General features: G+C 39.9%; 1 protein-coding gene across 6 annotated transcripts in view; it reads left to right on the top strand.

Moving 5' to 3' along the window:
- Positions 1-19819, top strand: part of SYT9 (synaptotagmin 9) — a 221877-nt gene that overhangs the window by 49244 nt on the left and 152814 nt on the right. For all 6 annotated transcript variants that reach the window (XM_008008133.3, XM_008008152.3, XM_008008160.3 and 3 more), the window contains exon 2: positions 14031-14382. In XM_008008133.3, the coding sequence (XP_008006324.2) occupies positions 14031-14382 (352 nt within the window). The remainder of the gene's footprint in view (positions 1-14030; positions 14383-19819) is intronic.

The following is a 19819-nucleotide window of genomic DNA, read 5'->3' as shown; positions in this document are numbered from 1 at the left end:
ATCCTCAGGAGAGCAAATTTCCATCTAGGGCCAGAGGATCTGGAAAATGTTAGTAAAACACCTATTTGTAGCCCTCTTTCCTGCCTCAGTCTCCAGAGCATCATTTGAGATGTGCTGCAGACTCCCTTCCTTCCTCAGTATTTGTTCAGGAGCTACCTGAGCACTCTGGCTCCTGTTTTTCCATATGTACCTTTGCAAGGCAAAGATCCTGTCTAGTGACCAACTTTCAGTAAAATGAGACAGCTTGGTTTATTATAGAAACAGAAAGTAGAGCCGTGGTTACCAGGGTCCGGGGGACGCAGTTAGTATTTAATGGGTACAGAGTTTCAGCATGGGGTAGTGAAATGTTCTGGAGATGGATAGTGGATCACCACTACCACAGCACAACAGGATAAATGTAGTTAATTACCACTGAGCTATACTTTAAAATGGTTAAAATGGTAAATTTGATGTTATGTATATTTTGCTACAATTTTTAAAAATGTGAATAAAAAACCCTACTTGGTTAAAAGATAAGTGAAGATTACAGAAATGTCTTAGGAAAAACAACACTGCCTGCTCATAGCTATAGCTCTGTCCACTGCCTGTTATGTAGAGTTTCTAGACTCAGAGAGGGCAGGCCTGAGGAGAACACTTCTGAAAAGAATTGGTATTCTTTGTATCTTCCACTTTGATTTAAGAGTAAACTGTGTTGTAATCTTAAGTATTATTTTTATTTATTGATCAGTGATTTTTGAAACAATTACTACATTTCTTGGTCATATGGCATTGTTAATAATCATTCTAATGATGAATAAATGCCAACTGCTATGCATGACTACTGATAAAAATTGACAATTTAAAAGAAACCATCTTTATTTAGTAGCATGAATTATTTGCTTAAAGGAAATTGACTTCAAATCATATTATTTGTAGAAAGCTGACAGTTGAATACAAAGACACAAGAGTCTATGCTTTTAACCAATTACTAATAGTCGAAGCCTGACCATGCTTTCAGCACAGATAGATCCATGATCTGGGGTGTAGAGGTGGGTTTCAGGTATAGCAGTACAAGTAGTAAGGAGTTATACGTTGGAACAAAGTCTGTGCTTTTAACCACAGACAAGGGGTGAAGACAGACAAATGAGGAAAAAAATAGGGAAAATTTTGAACCAGGAGTCCACTCTCTATTCTGACATTAGGCAACCTTGTAGCTTGGAAGTATTTCTCAGGAGAGACTCTTCTAAAGTTAATATTGACTGCAGAAGCAAGACTATTTGGAGCTATCATCGGGCACTAGGAACTTCTCCTGAAGATTCGTTTCCCTGAAACAGCCTAGATGGGCCACTCCAGTCCCAGTTATATAATACCTCCATGAGCAGCAGCTCAATACAACATGTCGTGAGGTTAATTTAATACATGATGCTTGTCCCAGAACCAATGCTCCTTCTACTATACTGCTCTGCCTCCGTGGAGTCTTAGATGTTTAGAGAAGCATGAAATATTGCATCATTTTCAATCACGATGAAAATGTAATCTTAATGCCTGTTGTATATGTATATATACTTAAACACACAGCTTCTTTGCCAATTCCTTTTCCTAAAGCACATTTTAGTGGCGTAAAGAATAGGTATAAAATAGAAATGATATATAGCTTAGAATTTTATCACTCATTAAATTTGAGTTCCTCTGGTGTGCCAGACATCATGCTAAGTTGTAGGAGATACTTTAGAGATAGATTTTCTCACACAATTTGAGAATATGAGATATGGAAGCCCCTTAATATATAAAAGCTCATCTCATGTTGTATGTTAGGAAACAACTCAGTCTACAGTGAATCAGTCTGAGTCCCAGCGGAAATAGGTGATATGGTCAAACTAGGTAATTTGAGGATATTTTAGTACAGGAACATATAAAAAAGATATAGACTTGCTTCAGAGAAAGGAGCAAAGGACAGTGTAATACTCCAGGGTTAGTAATAGTAGGGAGCCATTGCTATCCACAGGCCTGAAAGAACCCCAAAAAAGAGCTGTGGCTTTCAGTAGAGGGGTACATGCAATGGGGTGACTTAGTGGGAAGAAAGTTGGAGGAATAAATGCTATAACTTCACTCATCTGCCCCCCTCCCATTTCCCTCTAGGGTCTTCTTTTGGTTGGACTCAACAGAATCCAAATGTAAGGGAATCCCTTGTTGTAGTCCATGTAGGTCAGCCTCACAGGGCACAAAACTGGGGAGAGAGTGGAGGAGAGTAGATTTGCAGTAGTAAATGGAACTTCCATAGTTCCCTACTAAAAGACTTAAAATGCAAATGTTAGGACATGGTTTCAGTATTCATCAGATGTTGGAAGAGAGTCTTTGACTCTAAAGGGCAGCACGTATAAATGCTGTGTTAGTTGAGTATAGGATATTTTAAGTTTCTAATTTGAAAGAGAAAATATTGTTTTACAATCATAGAATTATAAACTGAAATGCCAAGAACCTGAGCAGCCTGCAGATACTCACACACAAAATGCATTGGCCCATTGCTCCCAATAGCTCACCAGGACTCACCAGGGGCTCTGCTCCTTCTTTCAAGAACTATGAGAAGGCTCTAGGGGGTGTCTCACATGTGTTTAAAAACAAGTCTGCACCCAATCTCCAAGTCATTTTCTCATATATCTTGTGTCTTGCATAACTGCTGTGCTCTGGGGGGGAAAAAAAATGTCGTGTAACTCTCTTCATGCCAAAAGAAGCCTGGAAGTCTTCTGCACATACCAGCATAAGCACAGCTAGCAGAGAGCATATATGCAGTATATTCTCTAAAAACATGTAGGGCCATGTGTTTAAGGATCAAGACCTTGCCCTGAAGGTGTTCAGCTATGCCTGAGGAAGGCCAGGAGGGGAAGTCTGCCTAATCCTGGGGTTTGGAGCAATAACAAACATCCCAATATTGCACCATGCCTTGTGTAGGAAGGTGAAGGTCAAATAGAAGGAGAGGCAAGACTGAGTGTGGCTTTCTAATCAATCAAAAAACTCACTTCTCCTTGGAATGCAGAAGTGAGGGGTGAGAGAAGTGAGCAAAAGCATTTAGAGAAAAGTCACTTCTTATGGAAGGCAAAAATGGGAAGAAACTTTCCCACATTATATATTGCTTTATGAGATTTTTCTAAATGCTCATTCACAAAGGTGATTATAAGCAGCCTTTTGATCTTGTTCCACAGGGTAGATGTGAGATTAAAACATGAATTTCATCAAAGCAAGACAAGATCTGGCCGAGGAAAGGACATCCACTGAAAAAGTGTGGAAAAAGGTCCTGTGGGAAGTGTAAAGATTTGAGCCAATACAGTAGTGCCAAGCTTAAAAAGAATTTCAGGCAACCCTAAGAAAGCACTGTGACAGGTTTTATACAGATGCAAGTGCATAGCCAGGTTAGGAGGAATCTCTTCCCCCATTGTAAAGGTGAGAAATGGCCTAGGAGAGAGTGCAGGCAGTCCAAAGTCTCACAACAGGCAACAAAGCTGGTCTCCATATCCTGAATCCCATGCCCCTCCAACTCCACACTGCCCTACAGGGCAGGTCAGGATCCCACTTCCTGTGGACACACCAAAGAGGGTTGTTAACCTCTTTGGCCTGTCCCCAGTCCCCACGTGTTCTTGAGTTTTGTTTCACAGTTCTTTTCAGCAAAAAGTCTCAATTGTCTAAAACTCTGCACATCAGATTTTCTGTAGTTTCTTAAGAATCCTAGCACATCTGAGTGTTTCCGTTTACACTGAACAGGCCAGAATCCAATGGTGTAGAAAACATTGTATATTTTGCAAGCACTTCCAATTATGTGGGTGTAAAATATTTTTAAGTAGATTTTCCCCCAATTAAAAGAAAGCAGAAACCCAGTGGCGAACCTAATAATGATTCCTGAACCTTCTTGTTATGCAGCCAGGGGGGACTCAGGTGCAACAGGGTTATGGACACAAGAACTAAAATCCAGCTCTTAGGGTATATGGCTCCAGGCAGTCAGTGTCTAGCTTCAGCAACCCCTGCCCCATCTGGGCAATGCAGGGGTGGTGATGCCTGTGTGAAGAGGAGCTGGTCACACTGATGAGACAGCACTTTGCAAATAGAAGGTGTAACAGAAAGTGTTCTCTCAATGCTAATTTTAGGCCAGCTCCTTAGTTAACATAGGCAGAATCATCTGGGCAGCCTTCTGAGGAAGGAATCAGAGAGCCAGAAACAGCCATATTTCAGATGTTCTTCCCTCTGTGTCAGTCACAGAAAAAAATGTGTTTAATGCCATTTGCCAATTTCCATGTTCCAATTCATTTTACCAGCCCTCAAACTTCTTATATTTAAGGCAGCAGAGTTCTTTGTTTAGCTGGCTCAGTGTCTTAAAAATGGTATGGCCCTGTAGATCCAGGTTAATGCTCCTTAAGCCTTGCAATTTTCACCATGAGTCAGTACTAAGAGAACCACATGTCTGCTCCAAGAATGAAAGCAGGAATGGTCCTAGGTTTTAGCCTTCAGTTAATTAGCACTCATTGACTTATGGTCACTAATGAGAAGTATTATAATGGTTTCCATCTTAGATACAGACATTGCTGTGTACCCCAAGTCATATGGCAGTTTCACAAGAACCACATAATGTGAGAGCCATGCCCAAACCTGTTATGATAGAGGAAGATCACTGAGGGGCAGTGAGCCAAGGTCACAAAATATAAATGATGGCAAAGCTGGTCTTAGGTCACTTGGAATATACAAACTGTTTCCCAGGGACACCATGTAAAGCTCAGCAAGTTGTGCCCTGTGCAACATGCATGGCCATAGAAAGAAGCCCTCACTTTCTCTTTCTCCTGGTGAAGTCTTTTGGCCACATGACAGATGACCTGGGTTTTGTATTTGTATAAGAGAAGTAGTAATAAGTAGTATTTGGCTCACTCCTCATCTATGGTGTCTAAGTCTATTTGGGCTACTGTAACAGAATGCCATGGTCTAGATGGCTTATAAACAATAGAAAATTATTTCTCACAGTTCTGGAGACTGGGAAATTCAAAACCAAGGCACCAGCATATTTTCTGTGTCCTCATAGGGTGGACTTAAGCAAGGGAACATGCTTAAGTCTCTTTTATAAGGAGACTTATCCCATTCACGAGGGCTTCACCTTCATGACTTAATCACCTCCCAAAGGCTCCACCTCCTAATACCATTACATTGGATGTTGGGATCTCAACATACGAATTTGGGGGGACACAAGCATTAAATCTGTATCATTCCACTACTAGACACCCAAAATCTATGCCCTTCGTAGCTGCAAACTACATTCATTACATGCCTAAAGCCCCAAAAGTTTTAGCTCATTCCAGCATTAACTCCAAAGTCTATAATCCAGTCTCAGCTAACTATTATCTAAATTAAATATGGATGAGACTCAAAATATGATTTATCCTGAGGCAAATTGCTCCTCCAGCTGTGAACCTGTGAAACCAAACAAGTTACATGTTTCCAAATACAATGGTGGAAAGGCATAGGATGGACATTTCCATTCCAAAATGGAGAAACAGAAAAGAAGAAAGAGGTAACAGGTCCTGAGTAAGTCCAAGGTATAAGGCAAACTCCATGAGGTCCTAAGGCTCAAAAATCATCCTCTTTGGCTTAATATTCCACCCTCCAGGCTCACTGGGACTAAGGGCCTGCCTGGGGCTGTGGCTCTGCCCCCGTTGCTTTGCCAGGTATAAACTGTGCCCCCAGGGTTCTGCCGCATGGCCCACACACCCACACCTCTGGGCAGCCCTTTCCCCATGGTTCTCAATTCAGTGGGGCCATTTGGCCTGTTGAAAGGAAGACAATTGTCATCCTTTTTAAAACTAAGGAGGCAGCCCTGATGATCTGTTAATCTTCTTCAGGATCATTCTTCATTTCTCTTGATAAATAGTGAATGTTCTCAGCTGAAAAGCACTGTGGTCCCATCCTGTAAAATCCAAATCTGACAGCCTTCCTTCATTCCTTCTCATTTCCTTCCCCTTTGGTTCAAATTGGCAGTTTCCCTGCTGGGTTGGGTGATTAAGTTTGTGGTTCATACCTATACTAATCTCTTAAATAGTCAGTTGGCCACACTATTAGTGTTCTCTTCCAAACATGGGTTCTCATTTTTTTGCAATATGGATAGACTGATAATTTTCAAAATATACAAGTTCTCTTTCTGTTTTGCTTAACAATTCTGTCTTTAAGTCATTCTCGCTTTCATTTTACTATAAGCAGTCAGGAGGAGCCAAGCTGCACCTTCAAAACTTTGGTTAAAAATAGCTTCAGCTAAATATTCCCTTTCGTTGCTCCCAAGTTCTACCTTACACAAAACAGCAGAACGTGAACATGATTCAGCCAAGTTATTTGCCTATTTATAACAAGGATCACCTTTCTTCCAGTTTCTAATAACATGTTCTTCATTTCTCTCTGAGACTTTATCAGAATGGTCTTTACTGTTCATACACTACCAACATTCTGGTCATGGGCACATAAGTATTCTGTAAGAAGCTTGAGGCTTTCTCTACAGCTCTCCTCTTTTCTTTCTGAGCCTTCACTAGAATTGCTCTTAATGGTCCATTCATGGCAGTGTAAGCTTTTTCAAGCATGCACCTCAAAATTCTTCTAGTTTCTAGCCATTACATAATTTCAGAAGTGCTTTCATATTTTTAGGCATTTATTTGTTTCAACAGCACCCCCACTTCTTGGTATCAATTTCTGTTAGTCTTATTAAAAGGCCTCTCTGAACTCCGTGTATTGATTTATGTATGCCTGACTTCTAGGCTATAGTGGTACTCTATAAATTGCTACTAGCACTCTTGAAATTTTCTTGCTTAGTAGTTCCTTGAGGGCAAGGATTGGTTTTATTTATTTTATATCCCTAATTCAATACTTAACAAATATCAGGTACTCTATAGGAGCTCCTTCTCTTGTTCTCAGTGATTCAGTTCAATAAGCACCTATTGAGGACCTGACATTGGTTTGATGTCAGGCCATTTTTTAAAGCTGCAGGAAGCCTCAGTATTTAGTAAACAAGGTGATTATTTATTTGCAATAAGTCTGATATGGAGCAGCTAAATCCTGGGTTACCTCAGGGAAAACACAGAAACAATAACTTACATTCAGTGAGCACTGCTACCTTCCTAAATATTCACTAAACCCCCAAGAGATAGGTACTATTATTATCCCAATATTACTATGACAAAACAAGATACAGAAAATTTATCTATGGTTACACAACGTTGAAATGCAGATATTGATGTGTAATTCTATAACCTGTGTTTGCAACTACTGTGCTATGGTGCCTGTAGTATAATTAAAGAACAATGTTTTGGCAATACTGCATTTCCCAGATGACTTAAGTTCAATCATTTAAACACAAAATACCTGATTTAAACTAGAATCTATTACATGCTTCTTCAAGATGTTGCAGGATCACCACTCAGGATGCCCTCTGGCCTGTTGAGGTTTGTATGGATCTAAGTTCTCCTTCACTGAATAATTCCAGAATGTTGTGATGCTTAAACTCAACAATTTCTCCTCCTTCCTCTCCTCTTCTTCCTCCTTCTTTTTCTTCCTCTTTCTCTTTCTTTTTATTTAAATAGACTTTAATTTTTAGAGAAGTTTTAGTTTCACAGGAATATCTTTTTAAACTGCAAAAGAGAGACATACTCATTTTATAAAGTTTAAAAATACAGAAAATAAGATATTAAATGAAGGCATTGTATTTATGTGAAAGGGATATTGATGAGGTAATTGTGGCACGAATTATTCTGGATTATCTGTAAGGTTTTATTGTATTCATTCTTAATACAATGTTTCCTCATTGGTTCAGCAATTTGAAACACTTAACATCAGAGCTGTCTGGTCCCACCTGTTTCTGCTATCTCATTATGTTACCACCCTCCCTACAAAGCACCATTGACATCCTCAAGTTCTCCATGGACTGATTTTCTAACTAAATTTCCCAGTAATATATTTATTAGGCCCCCCCACACACACACACAATTATCTGAGGATCAGGAAAATGTCTTGTATTCTGAACCATGGTGTGTGTGTGTATGTGTCTGTGTGTGTGTGTGTGTGTGTGTGTGTATGAGAGAGAGAGAGAGAGAGAGAGAGAGAGAGAAATCAGATTTATTCAGAGTTGAGATGCTTGCTAAAAATGGAGACTCTGGACCTCACCCAAGACATATTAAATAAGAATATCTAAGATTGAAGTCAGAGATTCCGCCTACCAAAATATGTTTTATTTTCACTTTCCATCAGGAAATTGACAAGCACATTTAAAAGTAGAGAGGTTAATATAATAAACTCCATGTACTCAAAATTCAGTTTCAACAATTATCAATTCATAGTCAATGTTATTTTACCTATAATGTAAAGCAAATTGTGGACATATCATTTGACTATTTCTATATGTATCTAGAACACATAACCACAATACAATTATCATACCTAAAATAATTAACAATAACCTCTAATATCATTACATTTTCAGTTCAAATATTTCTTGTTTCGTAAATGTGTCTTAGTTGTATGGTGTTTCAAACCCAATCACGTAACTGATCCAGGCTGGACTGACCCCTCTTTAGGTTTGTTGCTCAGCTCGCATGCTGGGACTTCCTTCCCCCAGTCTTTCAATTTCAGTACAATTTTTCCTGTACACTGTGTTGTCTGCCTCATTTTAATCTCCTACATTCATCCTCAAGTAACTTGCTATGATAAATACATTGAAAATAATTTTTCTGACTTGTTTTGAAAGATGACTTTTTCAGCCCTCACACTTTATTGATATCATGCTTGGGTATAGAATTCTAGGTTGAATGTAATTTTCTCAGAAGTTTGCAGGCATTATTCAATTATCTGTGGTTTCTGGTGAAAAGTCTGATGCCACTATGGTTCTAATTTCTTTGTTATTTTTTCAAATTCATTTTGTCTCTTAAGTTTTGTGACTTTCTCTAATCTTCGTGTTTTGAAATTTCACAATAATGCGATTAAGGTAGTGGTATTTTATTATAGATGCTCAGTGGACCCCTATCAAGTTGTCCTTCAGTTCCAGGGGACTTCGTTTTTTTCTTTGATGACTTTCACCTTCATTCTCTCATTCTCTCTGCCCTCATTTCTGGAAAATTTAAATATTAGACCTCCTGGATAAATACTTTGCATATCATATCTTTCATTTAAATTTCCCAAGTCTTTGTTTTGTTTGGTTTTGTTTTTGTTGGTCTACATTCAGGTACTTGTTCCTTGACTTTGCTTTCTATTTAATTTTTCTTCTATTACACCAATCACATTATTTTACTTCTAGATCAGATTGGATCTCAATTGTGTTTTTTTCTGGTTACTGCTGCAGTCATAATTCTCACCCTTGGTTGCTGTTTTATAAATCTCAGTACACAAATTAATTTGCCTCTTGCATTACTGTAATTTGTTTCATATCAGGGGCTATTTATTCTGATGGCTCAGCTTGGTTACCCTCTTTTGAGGTGTTGATTTGCCCATTTCTTCCATGACTTTTCTTTTTTTTTTTTTTTTTTTTTTTTTTTTTGTCTGTTTATGTGTTCTTCCTGGCCCTTCACAGTTTAGGAAGACAACCAATTTTTCTCATCCATGTTAGTATGTGGGCTTAAATGTTTTACTTCTTGGCCAGTAATCACTGTCACTGTAAAACACGTCCACTTTTTTTTTTTTTTTTTTTTTTTTTTTAATGCTTGCAGGAATCCTCTAGTATTATAGGTGTCCAGCTGGAATGTCTGCTGGGTCCAAGGTGTCATGGGTGTCTTCTATGTGGTGTGCTAGGGATATTGCTACAATGCATCATATCTTAAGTCTAGGGCTAATAGCCAGTAGAAGAGGTTTCTGACAAACAGGCATGATTACAGGGCATCCTATGCCACACCTTTCCTGGGAAGAATACACTCCATGGCAGCTCTGGGTATAGTTTTATGCACAATCACCCCCACAGCAGCCATACTTCTAGGGATCTGGATCAGAACTGGTCTGCCATTTGCCTCTTTTCATCGTTGAGGGACTATCTGGCTATTACCTCGACTCTTGGAAAAAAGGACTAATTATGCTATTCCTATTCTTTACAAAAATTATGTCATGATTTTTTTAATGTCATATATTTTTCCATTTTTAAAATGAGATATACCATAAATGACAATAATAAATCTCATGAACACATATAAAATTAACAATAAAATAAATAGTCATGTTTCTACCACCTAACTTAAGAAATAATATCTCGTGATTCTAAGCTGATGCTCCCGCTCCGTTTTTGGAGGTCATGGGTCTGAGGTGGGAAGTATAGCCTTAGTGATGCCAAAGTAGCTTTCTAGCACCTCTTTCTGAAAAAACAAGAGAAAGGTAGAAATGTACCATCTAGAAGACATACTCGGCTATTTGTAAACAGAAGCCTAGACAGTTATGCTTGGTGTCTGGTGTGGCTGTGTAGGTCACCACTGGTGTTTCCTGTGGCATTTCTCTCTGGGCCACTGCTAACTCACACAGCACCTTTGTGTAAATCAGAAAAAAAAAAGCCACTCCTGCCATTTTCCGCAATTTAAAAAATAACAATATGCACAAAAATCTATAATGACTATGACTGTAACTGGTGCCCCCTAGAGTTTACAGGCCACAACCCACACAACCGTAATTCAAGGTAGACATAGCACATGGCACAGGGCTCCTCAGGTGGGCTTCATCACTTACTGAATGCCTACTGTGTGCCAGGAACTCTTTTAGATTCTTGGCAGTCAGTGTTGAGAGAGACAAGATCTCTGCTCTTCTGGATCCCCCACGACTGGACTTCTGAGCAGGCTGTTTTGTGAGTGCATGAGCTGTAGTCAACTATCAAGCTGGAATTGTTCTTAAACTGGGTCGGGGTCCTGTGGTTACTAGTAAAAGTGAGGCAGAACTTCAATTTACTTAGCATGCTACTATGCCAAGTGAATCCCAAGAGGTCATGTTGTACTAAGCTGATGAGTTCAGAGATCACATGGAGTTCTTAAGTTTATGATGACCCTACGTCCTAATTTTGCCCAGACAATCCTAGGTTAAGTATCTTATCCCCATGTAATTATTAATATAACCCCTTTTCTCTCCTAAAAGTGTCCCAGCTTTGGACGGTAAATTATATGATCACATAAATTACCTTTTTTTTTTTTTCTGTGCCAACATCCCTTCAAAATTCTAGGGACTTAATACACTAAATATTTAGGTTTTGCTAATGGATCTGTGGATCAGCTGTAGCTTTGCCTCAGGTTGTCAGTCATGTTTAAGTTTACTCCTTGTTTTGGTCTTTGGGCTCATGCCGCAAGTCTTCTCATTATGGCAGTCAGGCTGGAAGATCAGCTTTTATCTGAGAGCTCTTTTTCTCATGCATAAGGTGGGATCACAAGGGACCTTTGCTTCAAGGTGACGTGGGCCATGTTCACTTGTATTTCATTGCCCAGAGCAAGTCGTATGCCCAAGACCAACATTGAGGATTGGGATTTATGCTTCTCCCTTGGAGAGGAGCTCTGTGATAGGGCAGAGTGTCTAATAATACAGTTATCTCATCACATTCCTAAATCCTATGGCTTCCCAGTGTGCCCCTCCTCCAGCCTTTGCTGGTGGTGGTCTCCTAGCAGTGTCTGTGTCAGGACAGAGCTGAAGTGATTAACAGAATGTAGAGAAGAAGTTCTGTCTCCATTTAGACTGTAGAACGTATTAAGAGATTTCACTGCTATGTGGAGCCTGTTTTGTGTTGGAGAGGGTGGGGATTGATGTTTGCAGCTGGATTACCTGGGACAAGGTTTCCTCCTTCCTGGTCCCCCAGCACTATCACCCACCACAGAAGTCTGCACCAGCATATTGTCTACTCTCCTGTGTGAGTGGTCAGAACCAGGTGGAGTCTGGGGTCAAACCATGCCCTCCCCACCTCATGCTGGGCTCTGTGAGGTATAGTTCCTATAGTCCCTTTTATTTTGACCCCACTGACTCCACTCCCTGTCCCCCATCCCTGCCTGTTGCTCTGCACCTGGGATTTTTAATTTTTAATTTCTCTCAGTCTCCCTTCATTTGCCTGTGTTAAATGTTCAACACTAACTGCCTTTTCTTTTAAAACAATTCCAGATATTCCTCAAAGTTAGTGGTTAACTGATGAATTGATGATGTCCTTTCTTATTTCCCATTGCTTATCCCATTTCTGTGGGATTTGAGGAGACAAAAGTGAAAAAGATTTGCACAGTTACCCATATTGAAACTTCAACTCCAGTATTTTCAAACAGAGATATAATATTGTTTCAGTAGAAGGGTGAAGATTGATTGGAGGCAAAGAGGAAATATGTTAAATCCATCAACAGCCCTGGCAGCTGGCTTGCTTTTAAGAGCAATTTTTGATAAACAGTTTTGTCAGTTTACAAGAATGACCAAGTACCTTCAGAGTCATATTAAAAAGCACATGGATGGTAGTTGTTCAGCTTGACTCAGTAGGTAAGTGACTTGCAGGAGGGGTTCCCATGCATGCTTCAGCAGAAATACAGCTTTGTCACAGATCATAGTATGTTGGCAGTGCTGTGCACAGTTGAAATTGTGAGTACTAAATGACCAATTTCTAATTTTCTCCTTCATTAGAATATGAATATATGAAGACATGGCGTGCGCCTATCATATTCCTCATTGTATCTCCAGAGCTTAGCGTGGCACTTGGCATGTAGTAGGCATTCAGAAAACTTTGGTTGAAGCAATGCAAATATTAATGATGGGCAGTAGAGGCAAACCCTGGGGAGAATCCATGGGGCTCCAGGTGTAATGAAGCACCGTAATGACAGGCAGGGTTGTCCTTTAAAAAATAAGGATTTTATGGCTACCATAGTGCCAGAAATGCTTTCAGATTGATGCTCAGCCTCCTGGCTCTACTGTAGCTTGGGGCAGAAGCCTGGAGGGGGTGAACTGTTTTAAACCTTAGGGGCACAGTCACTGGATACTGAACTGCCAAGACTTGCTGACACCGTGGGGCTGTGATCCATGATCCATGTAGCAGATGCTGTCATTACCTGCCGTGTCCCCTTACCACTTCATTGTGTGCCTGTTGACCTCCAGTGCAGCCTCTGCATTGATTTCAATGTGGGATTTTCCTGGCCACTGAAGCTTACTTTGTTCATCCGGGCAGGTGTCAAATGATGAGAATTTAATGCCCTTTGGGAAATGCCCTCCAATTAATAACTAAAGAGAGCTAATGTGTAATACCTCGGATCCCGTGCCACTTGGGTGAGGTGTATCTGAGGTGTATTAAACCTCCCTAGCAGACTTAACCTTTACTCCCTCACTATGGGAACTGACTTGACAGTGTACCTTTTGTTGACTTCCTTTTCTGGATCACTTCTCCTGTGTTTCCTTCTCCTTCTAAATAATGCTTTGCCCTTGAATACTTGTTTTAGGGTATACTACTGGGGAAACCCAAACTATAATATTCTATCCTGAGTCCTGAGGACTTACCACTGAGTGGGGGTTATTCTTGAAGCTGCAAAATTCACAGAAGATTTGAGCTTCATTTTGCTTAGAACCGTAAAAGTTAATAGGAAAAATAGAACCCAAAAAAGCCCTCTAGTTTCTCTTATTTTAAAAAATTATGACTTACACAATTCCCCAGTTACATTGTACAGCTCTCTGAGATGACAGAATAATTTTTAAGGACATTTGAAACTGCCCTGCTCAAAAAACATTAATGATTGGTGCTGCCTGTAGGATAGAGTATCATTTCACTTGAAGGGCATTCTAGTCTCCATGAATGTATCCATTTTCTTGCCATAGCAGGCTGTTTATTGTTTCTAAACATGACCTGCATGCTATGGTACCTCCTCTGTGTTTCTGCTCACTGGTCCTCTGGTTTGTGTATGAATTCTCATCGCCACTGCCCCAGAATTAAGTAACCTAGCCGTGCGCCCCAGATTGACCTTCCACAGTCAGCTCCCAAGGGATGAGTGGATGAGAGGGTCATTTTGCCCATACTATGCAATGGGTGGACTTGTGGGGAATGATCACACTGACTTTTGATCTTTGCTTCTTTGCAGATATCTCAGTGAGCCTGCTGACCCTTGTGGTCACTGCCTGTGGTCTTGCTCTCTTTGGCGTGTCTCTCTTCGTATCTTGGAAACTCTGCTGGGTTCCGTGGCGAGAACGAGGCCTGCCCTCTAGTAGCAAAGACAACAACCAGGAGCCTCTTAACTACACGGACACAGAGACCAATGAGCAGGAGAACAGTGAGGACTTCCTAGACCCTCCCACACCCTGCCCTGACTCCTCCATGAAGATCAGCCACACCTCCCCTGACATTCCCCTCTCCGCCCAGACGGGAGTCCAGGAGAACTGTGCCCATGGCGTCCGCGTGCAGCGCCAAGTCACAGAGCCAACCTCCTCGGCTCGGTCAGTAATGCCTCCTCCTTTCTGAATGCAAGGAAGGACCACCCCATTCCCCCTCTGGCAAAAATAGCACTGATTGGTCAAGAAGTCTATAACCTTTTAGATTTCTGTTCTGTATCAGAGACATGAATATGGAAAACTCCATGCTAACCTAACGTTGAAGTTAGGTTCCTGAGCCCTTCTTGGTCTCTACTTAGTTTATAAAAATAATAGTTAACATTATTAAGACAGCATGTGTGAAGTACTCTGGAAGAACTTTATATTCATATTTTGTTATAGCTCACAATTTAGCATGAAATGTATACTAATATCATTTTTATTTTACAACAGAAGAAACTTAAGGAGATTACCTTTTTTTAAAAGCCATATATGTAAATACCCAGGTCAGGATTTGAACACTGGTTCAACCAACACAAGAATCTGAGCTCTTAACCACTCTTCCCTGCTGCCCTCCTACTGCTTTAGAATTTATTCCCTGTGCGTCTAACCTATCCTAACAGTCACACACAGGCTCTCTTCAGACTCCACCGTGTGGCTGGAGGTTTTTGTCCATCTTCAGCCTTTGGAAGGCTTACAGAGTACCAACACCTAGGTCACTCTCTTTTTATTGTCTGGATGCTTTATGCTCTTCAGCAGTAGAGAAATAATATAATGCAGTGAAAAAAGATGCGGTCTCTCAAGTCAAATGAATTGGCTTTACTTACATGTGTGACATTGAACAAATTACTTAAACTCCATATCTATCCATTTCCTCTTCTTCAAAAGAGGAATAGATACTACTGATTTGTAGGTGGTTTTAAGAGTGAAATGATAACATGTGCTTGCACAGGTCTGGCACCTAGTAAAAGCTCCAAAATGTGAGCTACCATTTTGCTGTTAGTATTGCTATTATGGCCTCTCCCAAGGCTCAGACATTGCACAAAAGTGTATTTGAGGCTAAACAACCAGTTCTAAATCACTGGATATAAAAACTCATTTTCAATAAGATATTTCAGGAAAAGAGACTCAGGAAGCAGCTTTCTGTAGAATGAAAATATTGGCCTGAGTGATGGCCAGAGAAATAGCATGTGCTGTTATTTGTAAAGTATAAAACACAATTTGGAGGTATTTTTTTAAAATCTTTATTGTTTGTTCTCCAGAAACAGAAATAAGACTTTACCCTTTCTATGTTAATCGAGTTTATCCTAGAGGCTCCACTCATTTTCATTAGGTGGGATGGAATATGTCAGTTTATAATTTGATTGTTTCAGAAACTTATTTTAGCATTATTTTCAATTCTGAATCAAAGAGCCAAATCTAAAATATTCCACTGTGAGGAGATAGGTAGTTGTCTGCCATTTGATTTAGAAGAAATCCTCAGATTTTATCACTAGGATTTATCTTCAGATTTAAAACTTAAATATAACTAGAGCTCTGTTTGATGCTGTCATAGAGTTCATGCAATGTGCAGACTCATAATAAAATCCTTTCAGTATTTCAATAGCTAGAGCCTTTTAGATAGAGTCTCCATTGAAATTTCCTTTGAAATTGTCTCCTATTTGGTTCTACTCTGCATGTAACTTTTCTGGTCTGAGTTCCTCCAATATATGGTGGTAGTACTGTGATCTTTTTAGATTTGATCTGAGGACTCTGCCATAATTTTAACAAACTAATAGCAATGATGCCACTCTAATTATCACAATATTTATACTGGAAAAGTATATAAATATACTGCATATCAATAAGTATTTGCTTAAAAAATAAAAACTCTTATCATCACTACTGATTTGTAGAAATTGGGTAGAAAGGAAAAAATTAAAAGGAAGAGTGAAGGAATTATCCCTGTAAAATGCACTTTGTATTCAGATTTATTTTAGTTTTGAAGGCATGCAATTACATTATCTTTTCTGATGACAAAAATCAAGTTTAGGAATATCTGAACTACTATAAGAAAACTACTCTTTTCTAACTGCATTTGACCTAATACTGACAATTTGCATTTTTATGCATTTAAAACATTCATACCTAAATTATTTCTGACCTAGTTTTATGGGGTCTGTCTAGAAATATATATCCTTGTCTCAGGGTCTCACCACAATAAGAGCAGTACATGGTCTTCTAATTCTTTGGGGATTATGTTGCATCATGAGAAAATGCACCCACACATACACACTTTTTGCTAACAAAAAGGAAAAAGAGAATGAAATTTCCTTTATGCTTCAAAGCATTTTTAACATTCTTCTTTAAGTAATATTTTTGATACCCATATTTGGGGAGGGGAAAGGTAAGCTTTGCTGAGAAAGCTCTAAACAGTCTGCTTTTCCAGTTACTGTTTCTTCTCCTTTCTTTCTCATTATGTTCTTTACTTTCTCCCTGCTGACACTTTCTTACTGCTTCCATCCTGCAGCCATTATCACCATCTCAGGACAGCCATTATCACAGTCTCAGGTTCCCATTGCACGTAAGACATAGCCTCCGTTTAAAGGTGTCTTCAGGATCCTTGTGATTGGCACAGTTTCTGTCACACCATTTACATCAAAAATCTCAACCTCACCTGGCCTCTTCAGCTTGGATGTGTTCTTGGATATGTTTGGCTGACACGGTGCCTTTTTGAAATGTCCTAAAGATGAGCTTTGTTTTATCTTCTAAGAATGTTTCTGGTCAGAATGACTTTCTGTTGTTCTTTCAAGATCAAGCATGTTCTGTGTCTAGTTACTTCAGTGACTCTAATACCATCCAAAATTCCTGTCAATTCTTTTTTATTTGAATGAAATCCCTTTTGTTTAGTGATCCAATATGCTGGAAATGTGGATATTTTAATTTTCTCGGAATTTTTTAATTCCAGAGCTTTATAAAGTTCTCTACTCCAAATGTATGAAAATCCCTAGATCCCCAAAATGGAAGGAACCTTGAAAGGCCATCTAATCCATTTCCTGATTCATGCCCTAAGATGAAAGTTCATCCTGTTTTTTTTAAGCCTTCTCAAATTTCTTATGTAACACTTCGGTTTTTCGAAAATTTCGATTACCACACCACAAACCCCTTATCAGGTCTGTTAAGGCCCTGCATGATAATACTGCCACAGTCTGCTTCCAACAGCCTTACCTTATGGCCAGGGCCACCATGTTGCAGGACCCTAGAGGACACTTTTAACATGAACTCACTAGGAGACTGCCTGGAAGAAGCTTGTTGTACTGCAGCTGCACTAGCTCCTCTCTTAGTTCCTTCAGCACCCCAAGCCCCTTCCTGCCTTGAGGTCTTGACACATGTTGTTCCCTCAGCCAGGAATGCTTTTCTTTTCTTTTTTTTTTTTTTTTTTTTTGTCCTTCTTGGGTCCTTTACTTCTCTAATGCCCTAGCTGAAGCATCACCTTCTCAGAAAGGTCTCCCCGGCCACCCCATGTGAAGCCTGTGTTCTGTCCCCACTCCTTCCCACTTCAGTTCTCCCTCGCATTGCCTTTTTTCCCTCATTCACAGGATTAAATTATTTTAAGTGATTCTTTATTGCTTGTACTCCCCTCTAGACTTAGTTCTGTGAACTCGGAGACCACATCTGTTTTGTTTCTTCCTGTCTATCCAGCCCCTAGCACCACCTGGCACACGGAGGACTTTTTTCCGTGAATGACTGACAGAATACATTGGTCAATATCAGGCTACTTTTCTCTTGCTCTTCTGACAAGAATGGCAAAGGGCCAGAAGTATAAACTGAGCAGAGCCTATAATGGTGTGAGGCTGGCAGAAGGCCATTTGTCCCAGGTCTCACATTCATTAAGAGCCCCACATTAGATTTTTGACCTTATCTCTGAATTAAGCAATCCATAGAGTTACAGAAATATGCTGACAGAATTGAAAGAGGAAGATAACCATCACACTCTAAATTTAGGTCCCGTGATTGGCCACAACTCAAGTAAATAGTACACAAAAATTAAATGTTGTAATTATACTATGAGTAGCACATTTCTATTAAGTTATATTTTTGTGTGGTGAGAACATTGGTTCACTGTAAACATCTAAAACATAATTTTTGAATCTGAAGTTATTTCTTTAGATTTAAAGAAACTAACTGCTTCAAAAGTGGAAGTTGCCTAGACCTATCTCAACTTCCATGAGACCCTGAAATGATATGTAAATGAATGTTTTCTCTACTGGGATTAAATGATCAGAAACTATTATATCCATAGCATTTCTGTATTTACTCTAAGATATCAAGCATTTGCTATGCGCAAAATTCAGTATTAGGTAGTGTCAATAACACTACAGAATAATATATATGTATATATTTTCTCTCTTTATTGGTAATGAAAAGAGACATAAGACGTGAGCTACTGTAGAGAACGTTTTGGTGAACAAAGGCTCATCTTAGTTATGGAGGATAAAGTATTCAAGGTTTCAAATCTGTTTAACTTGGGAGGGAGTGGGAGGAAGCAGGTCTTGCCTCAGTGTATCCACCTACCCTTGACAACACACCTCCACTGGCCCCAAGGCCTGATGCCTGTCTCTTCATTATCTCACTCCTGCAGAAATCCTTGAATCTTCAGGCCAAGAAAACCTCAAATTTCCACTTCCTCCAGCCCTTGTATTCTACTAACTGTGTCTGTCCCTATCCAGGATTTCCCCTTCTTCTGTCTGCCTGTGGTTCAGGACAACCCAACCCTCTCTTCTTCATGACCAGGGGAATTTTGAAGAAGAAAAACATCCTGTCTCCACTGTTTCTTTCCATAATTCCCTGCCTTGACTTGAACACAGGAAAGAAACCAGTAACATTTCTGAAACCACAATTTGCTTCTCTCTTTTTTCTCCCTGGATCCTGAAGCCTTGTAGACACTGGTGCCCGAGAACCAGGGAAAGGACAGATCAGGTTTCACCTCTGAGATGGGCCACTGCAGTGAACGAACACATATTAGGATGCACTTGTTCATGGCTGCACATGAAAGCCCGCGATGGAAAGGGTGTTGGGGATATGAGTGCTGGCTTACAGAGCCTGGACTCAAAGATGCAGTGGGTGAATGTGAGGGACTCTGGAAAAAGCTACTGGGGCAGAAGAGCTGAAAGTACCATTCTGCTAGAGAACTGAGACCAAGATGAAAACAGATTTAATGTCCATATTGACATCTACAGCATCAGCTTGGAGGTGGCTAAGGATGAGGCCAAGTTAAGCAGGCAAGCCCAGCTCAAGTATCATCTCCTTCATAAAAATTTCCTCAGCCAGACGTCTTTCTCCCTCTCTTCTTCAGAGGGGGGAACCATCAGTCAATGGCATTAAAATTCTAGACCCTTGTCCTGGGAGCCTCACATTTACTGCACTCAAAACCACCTCCATTGACCATTTAGAGCCACCTCACCTAGGGTGGGGCAAGCTCAGGTCGTGGCACTATATTCCGTATCTTTCCTCCCTCTTGCTTTGGGCTTGCTTTTTCTTCCCACCTCTGTTTGAGTAGCCTATGAGAGCTATAGAATATTGA

The sequence above is a fragment of the Chlorocebus sabaeus genome, chromosome 1 (genome assembly GCF_047675955.1).
Source record: "Chlorocebus sabaeus isolate Y175 chromosome 1, mChlSab1.0.hap1, whole genome shotgun sequence".
NCBI classification, from domain to species: domain Eukaryota; kingdom Metazoa; phylum Chordata; class Mammalia; order Primates; family Cercopithecidae; genus Chlorocebus; species Chlorocebus sabaeus.
The sequence above is the reverse complement of the archived record's forward strand: the minus strand, read 5'-3'. Positions and strand labels throughout refer to the sequence as shown.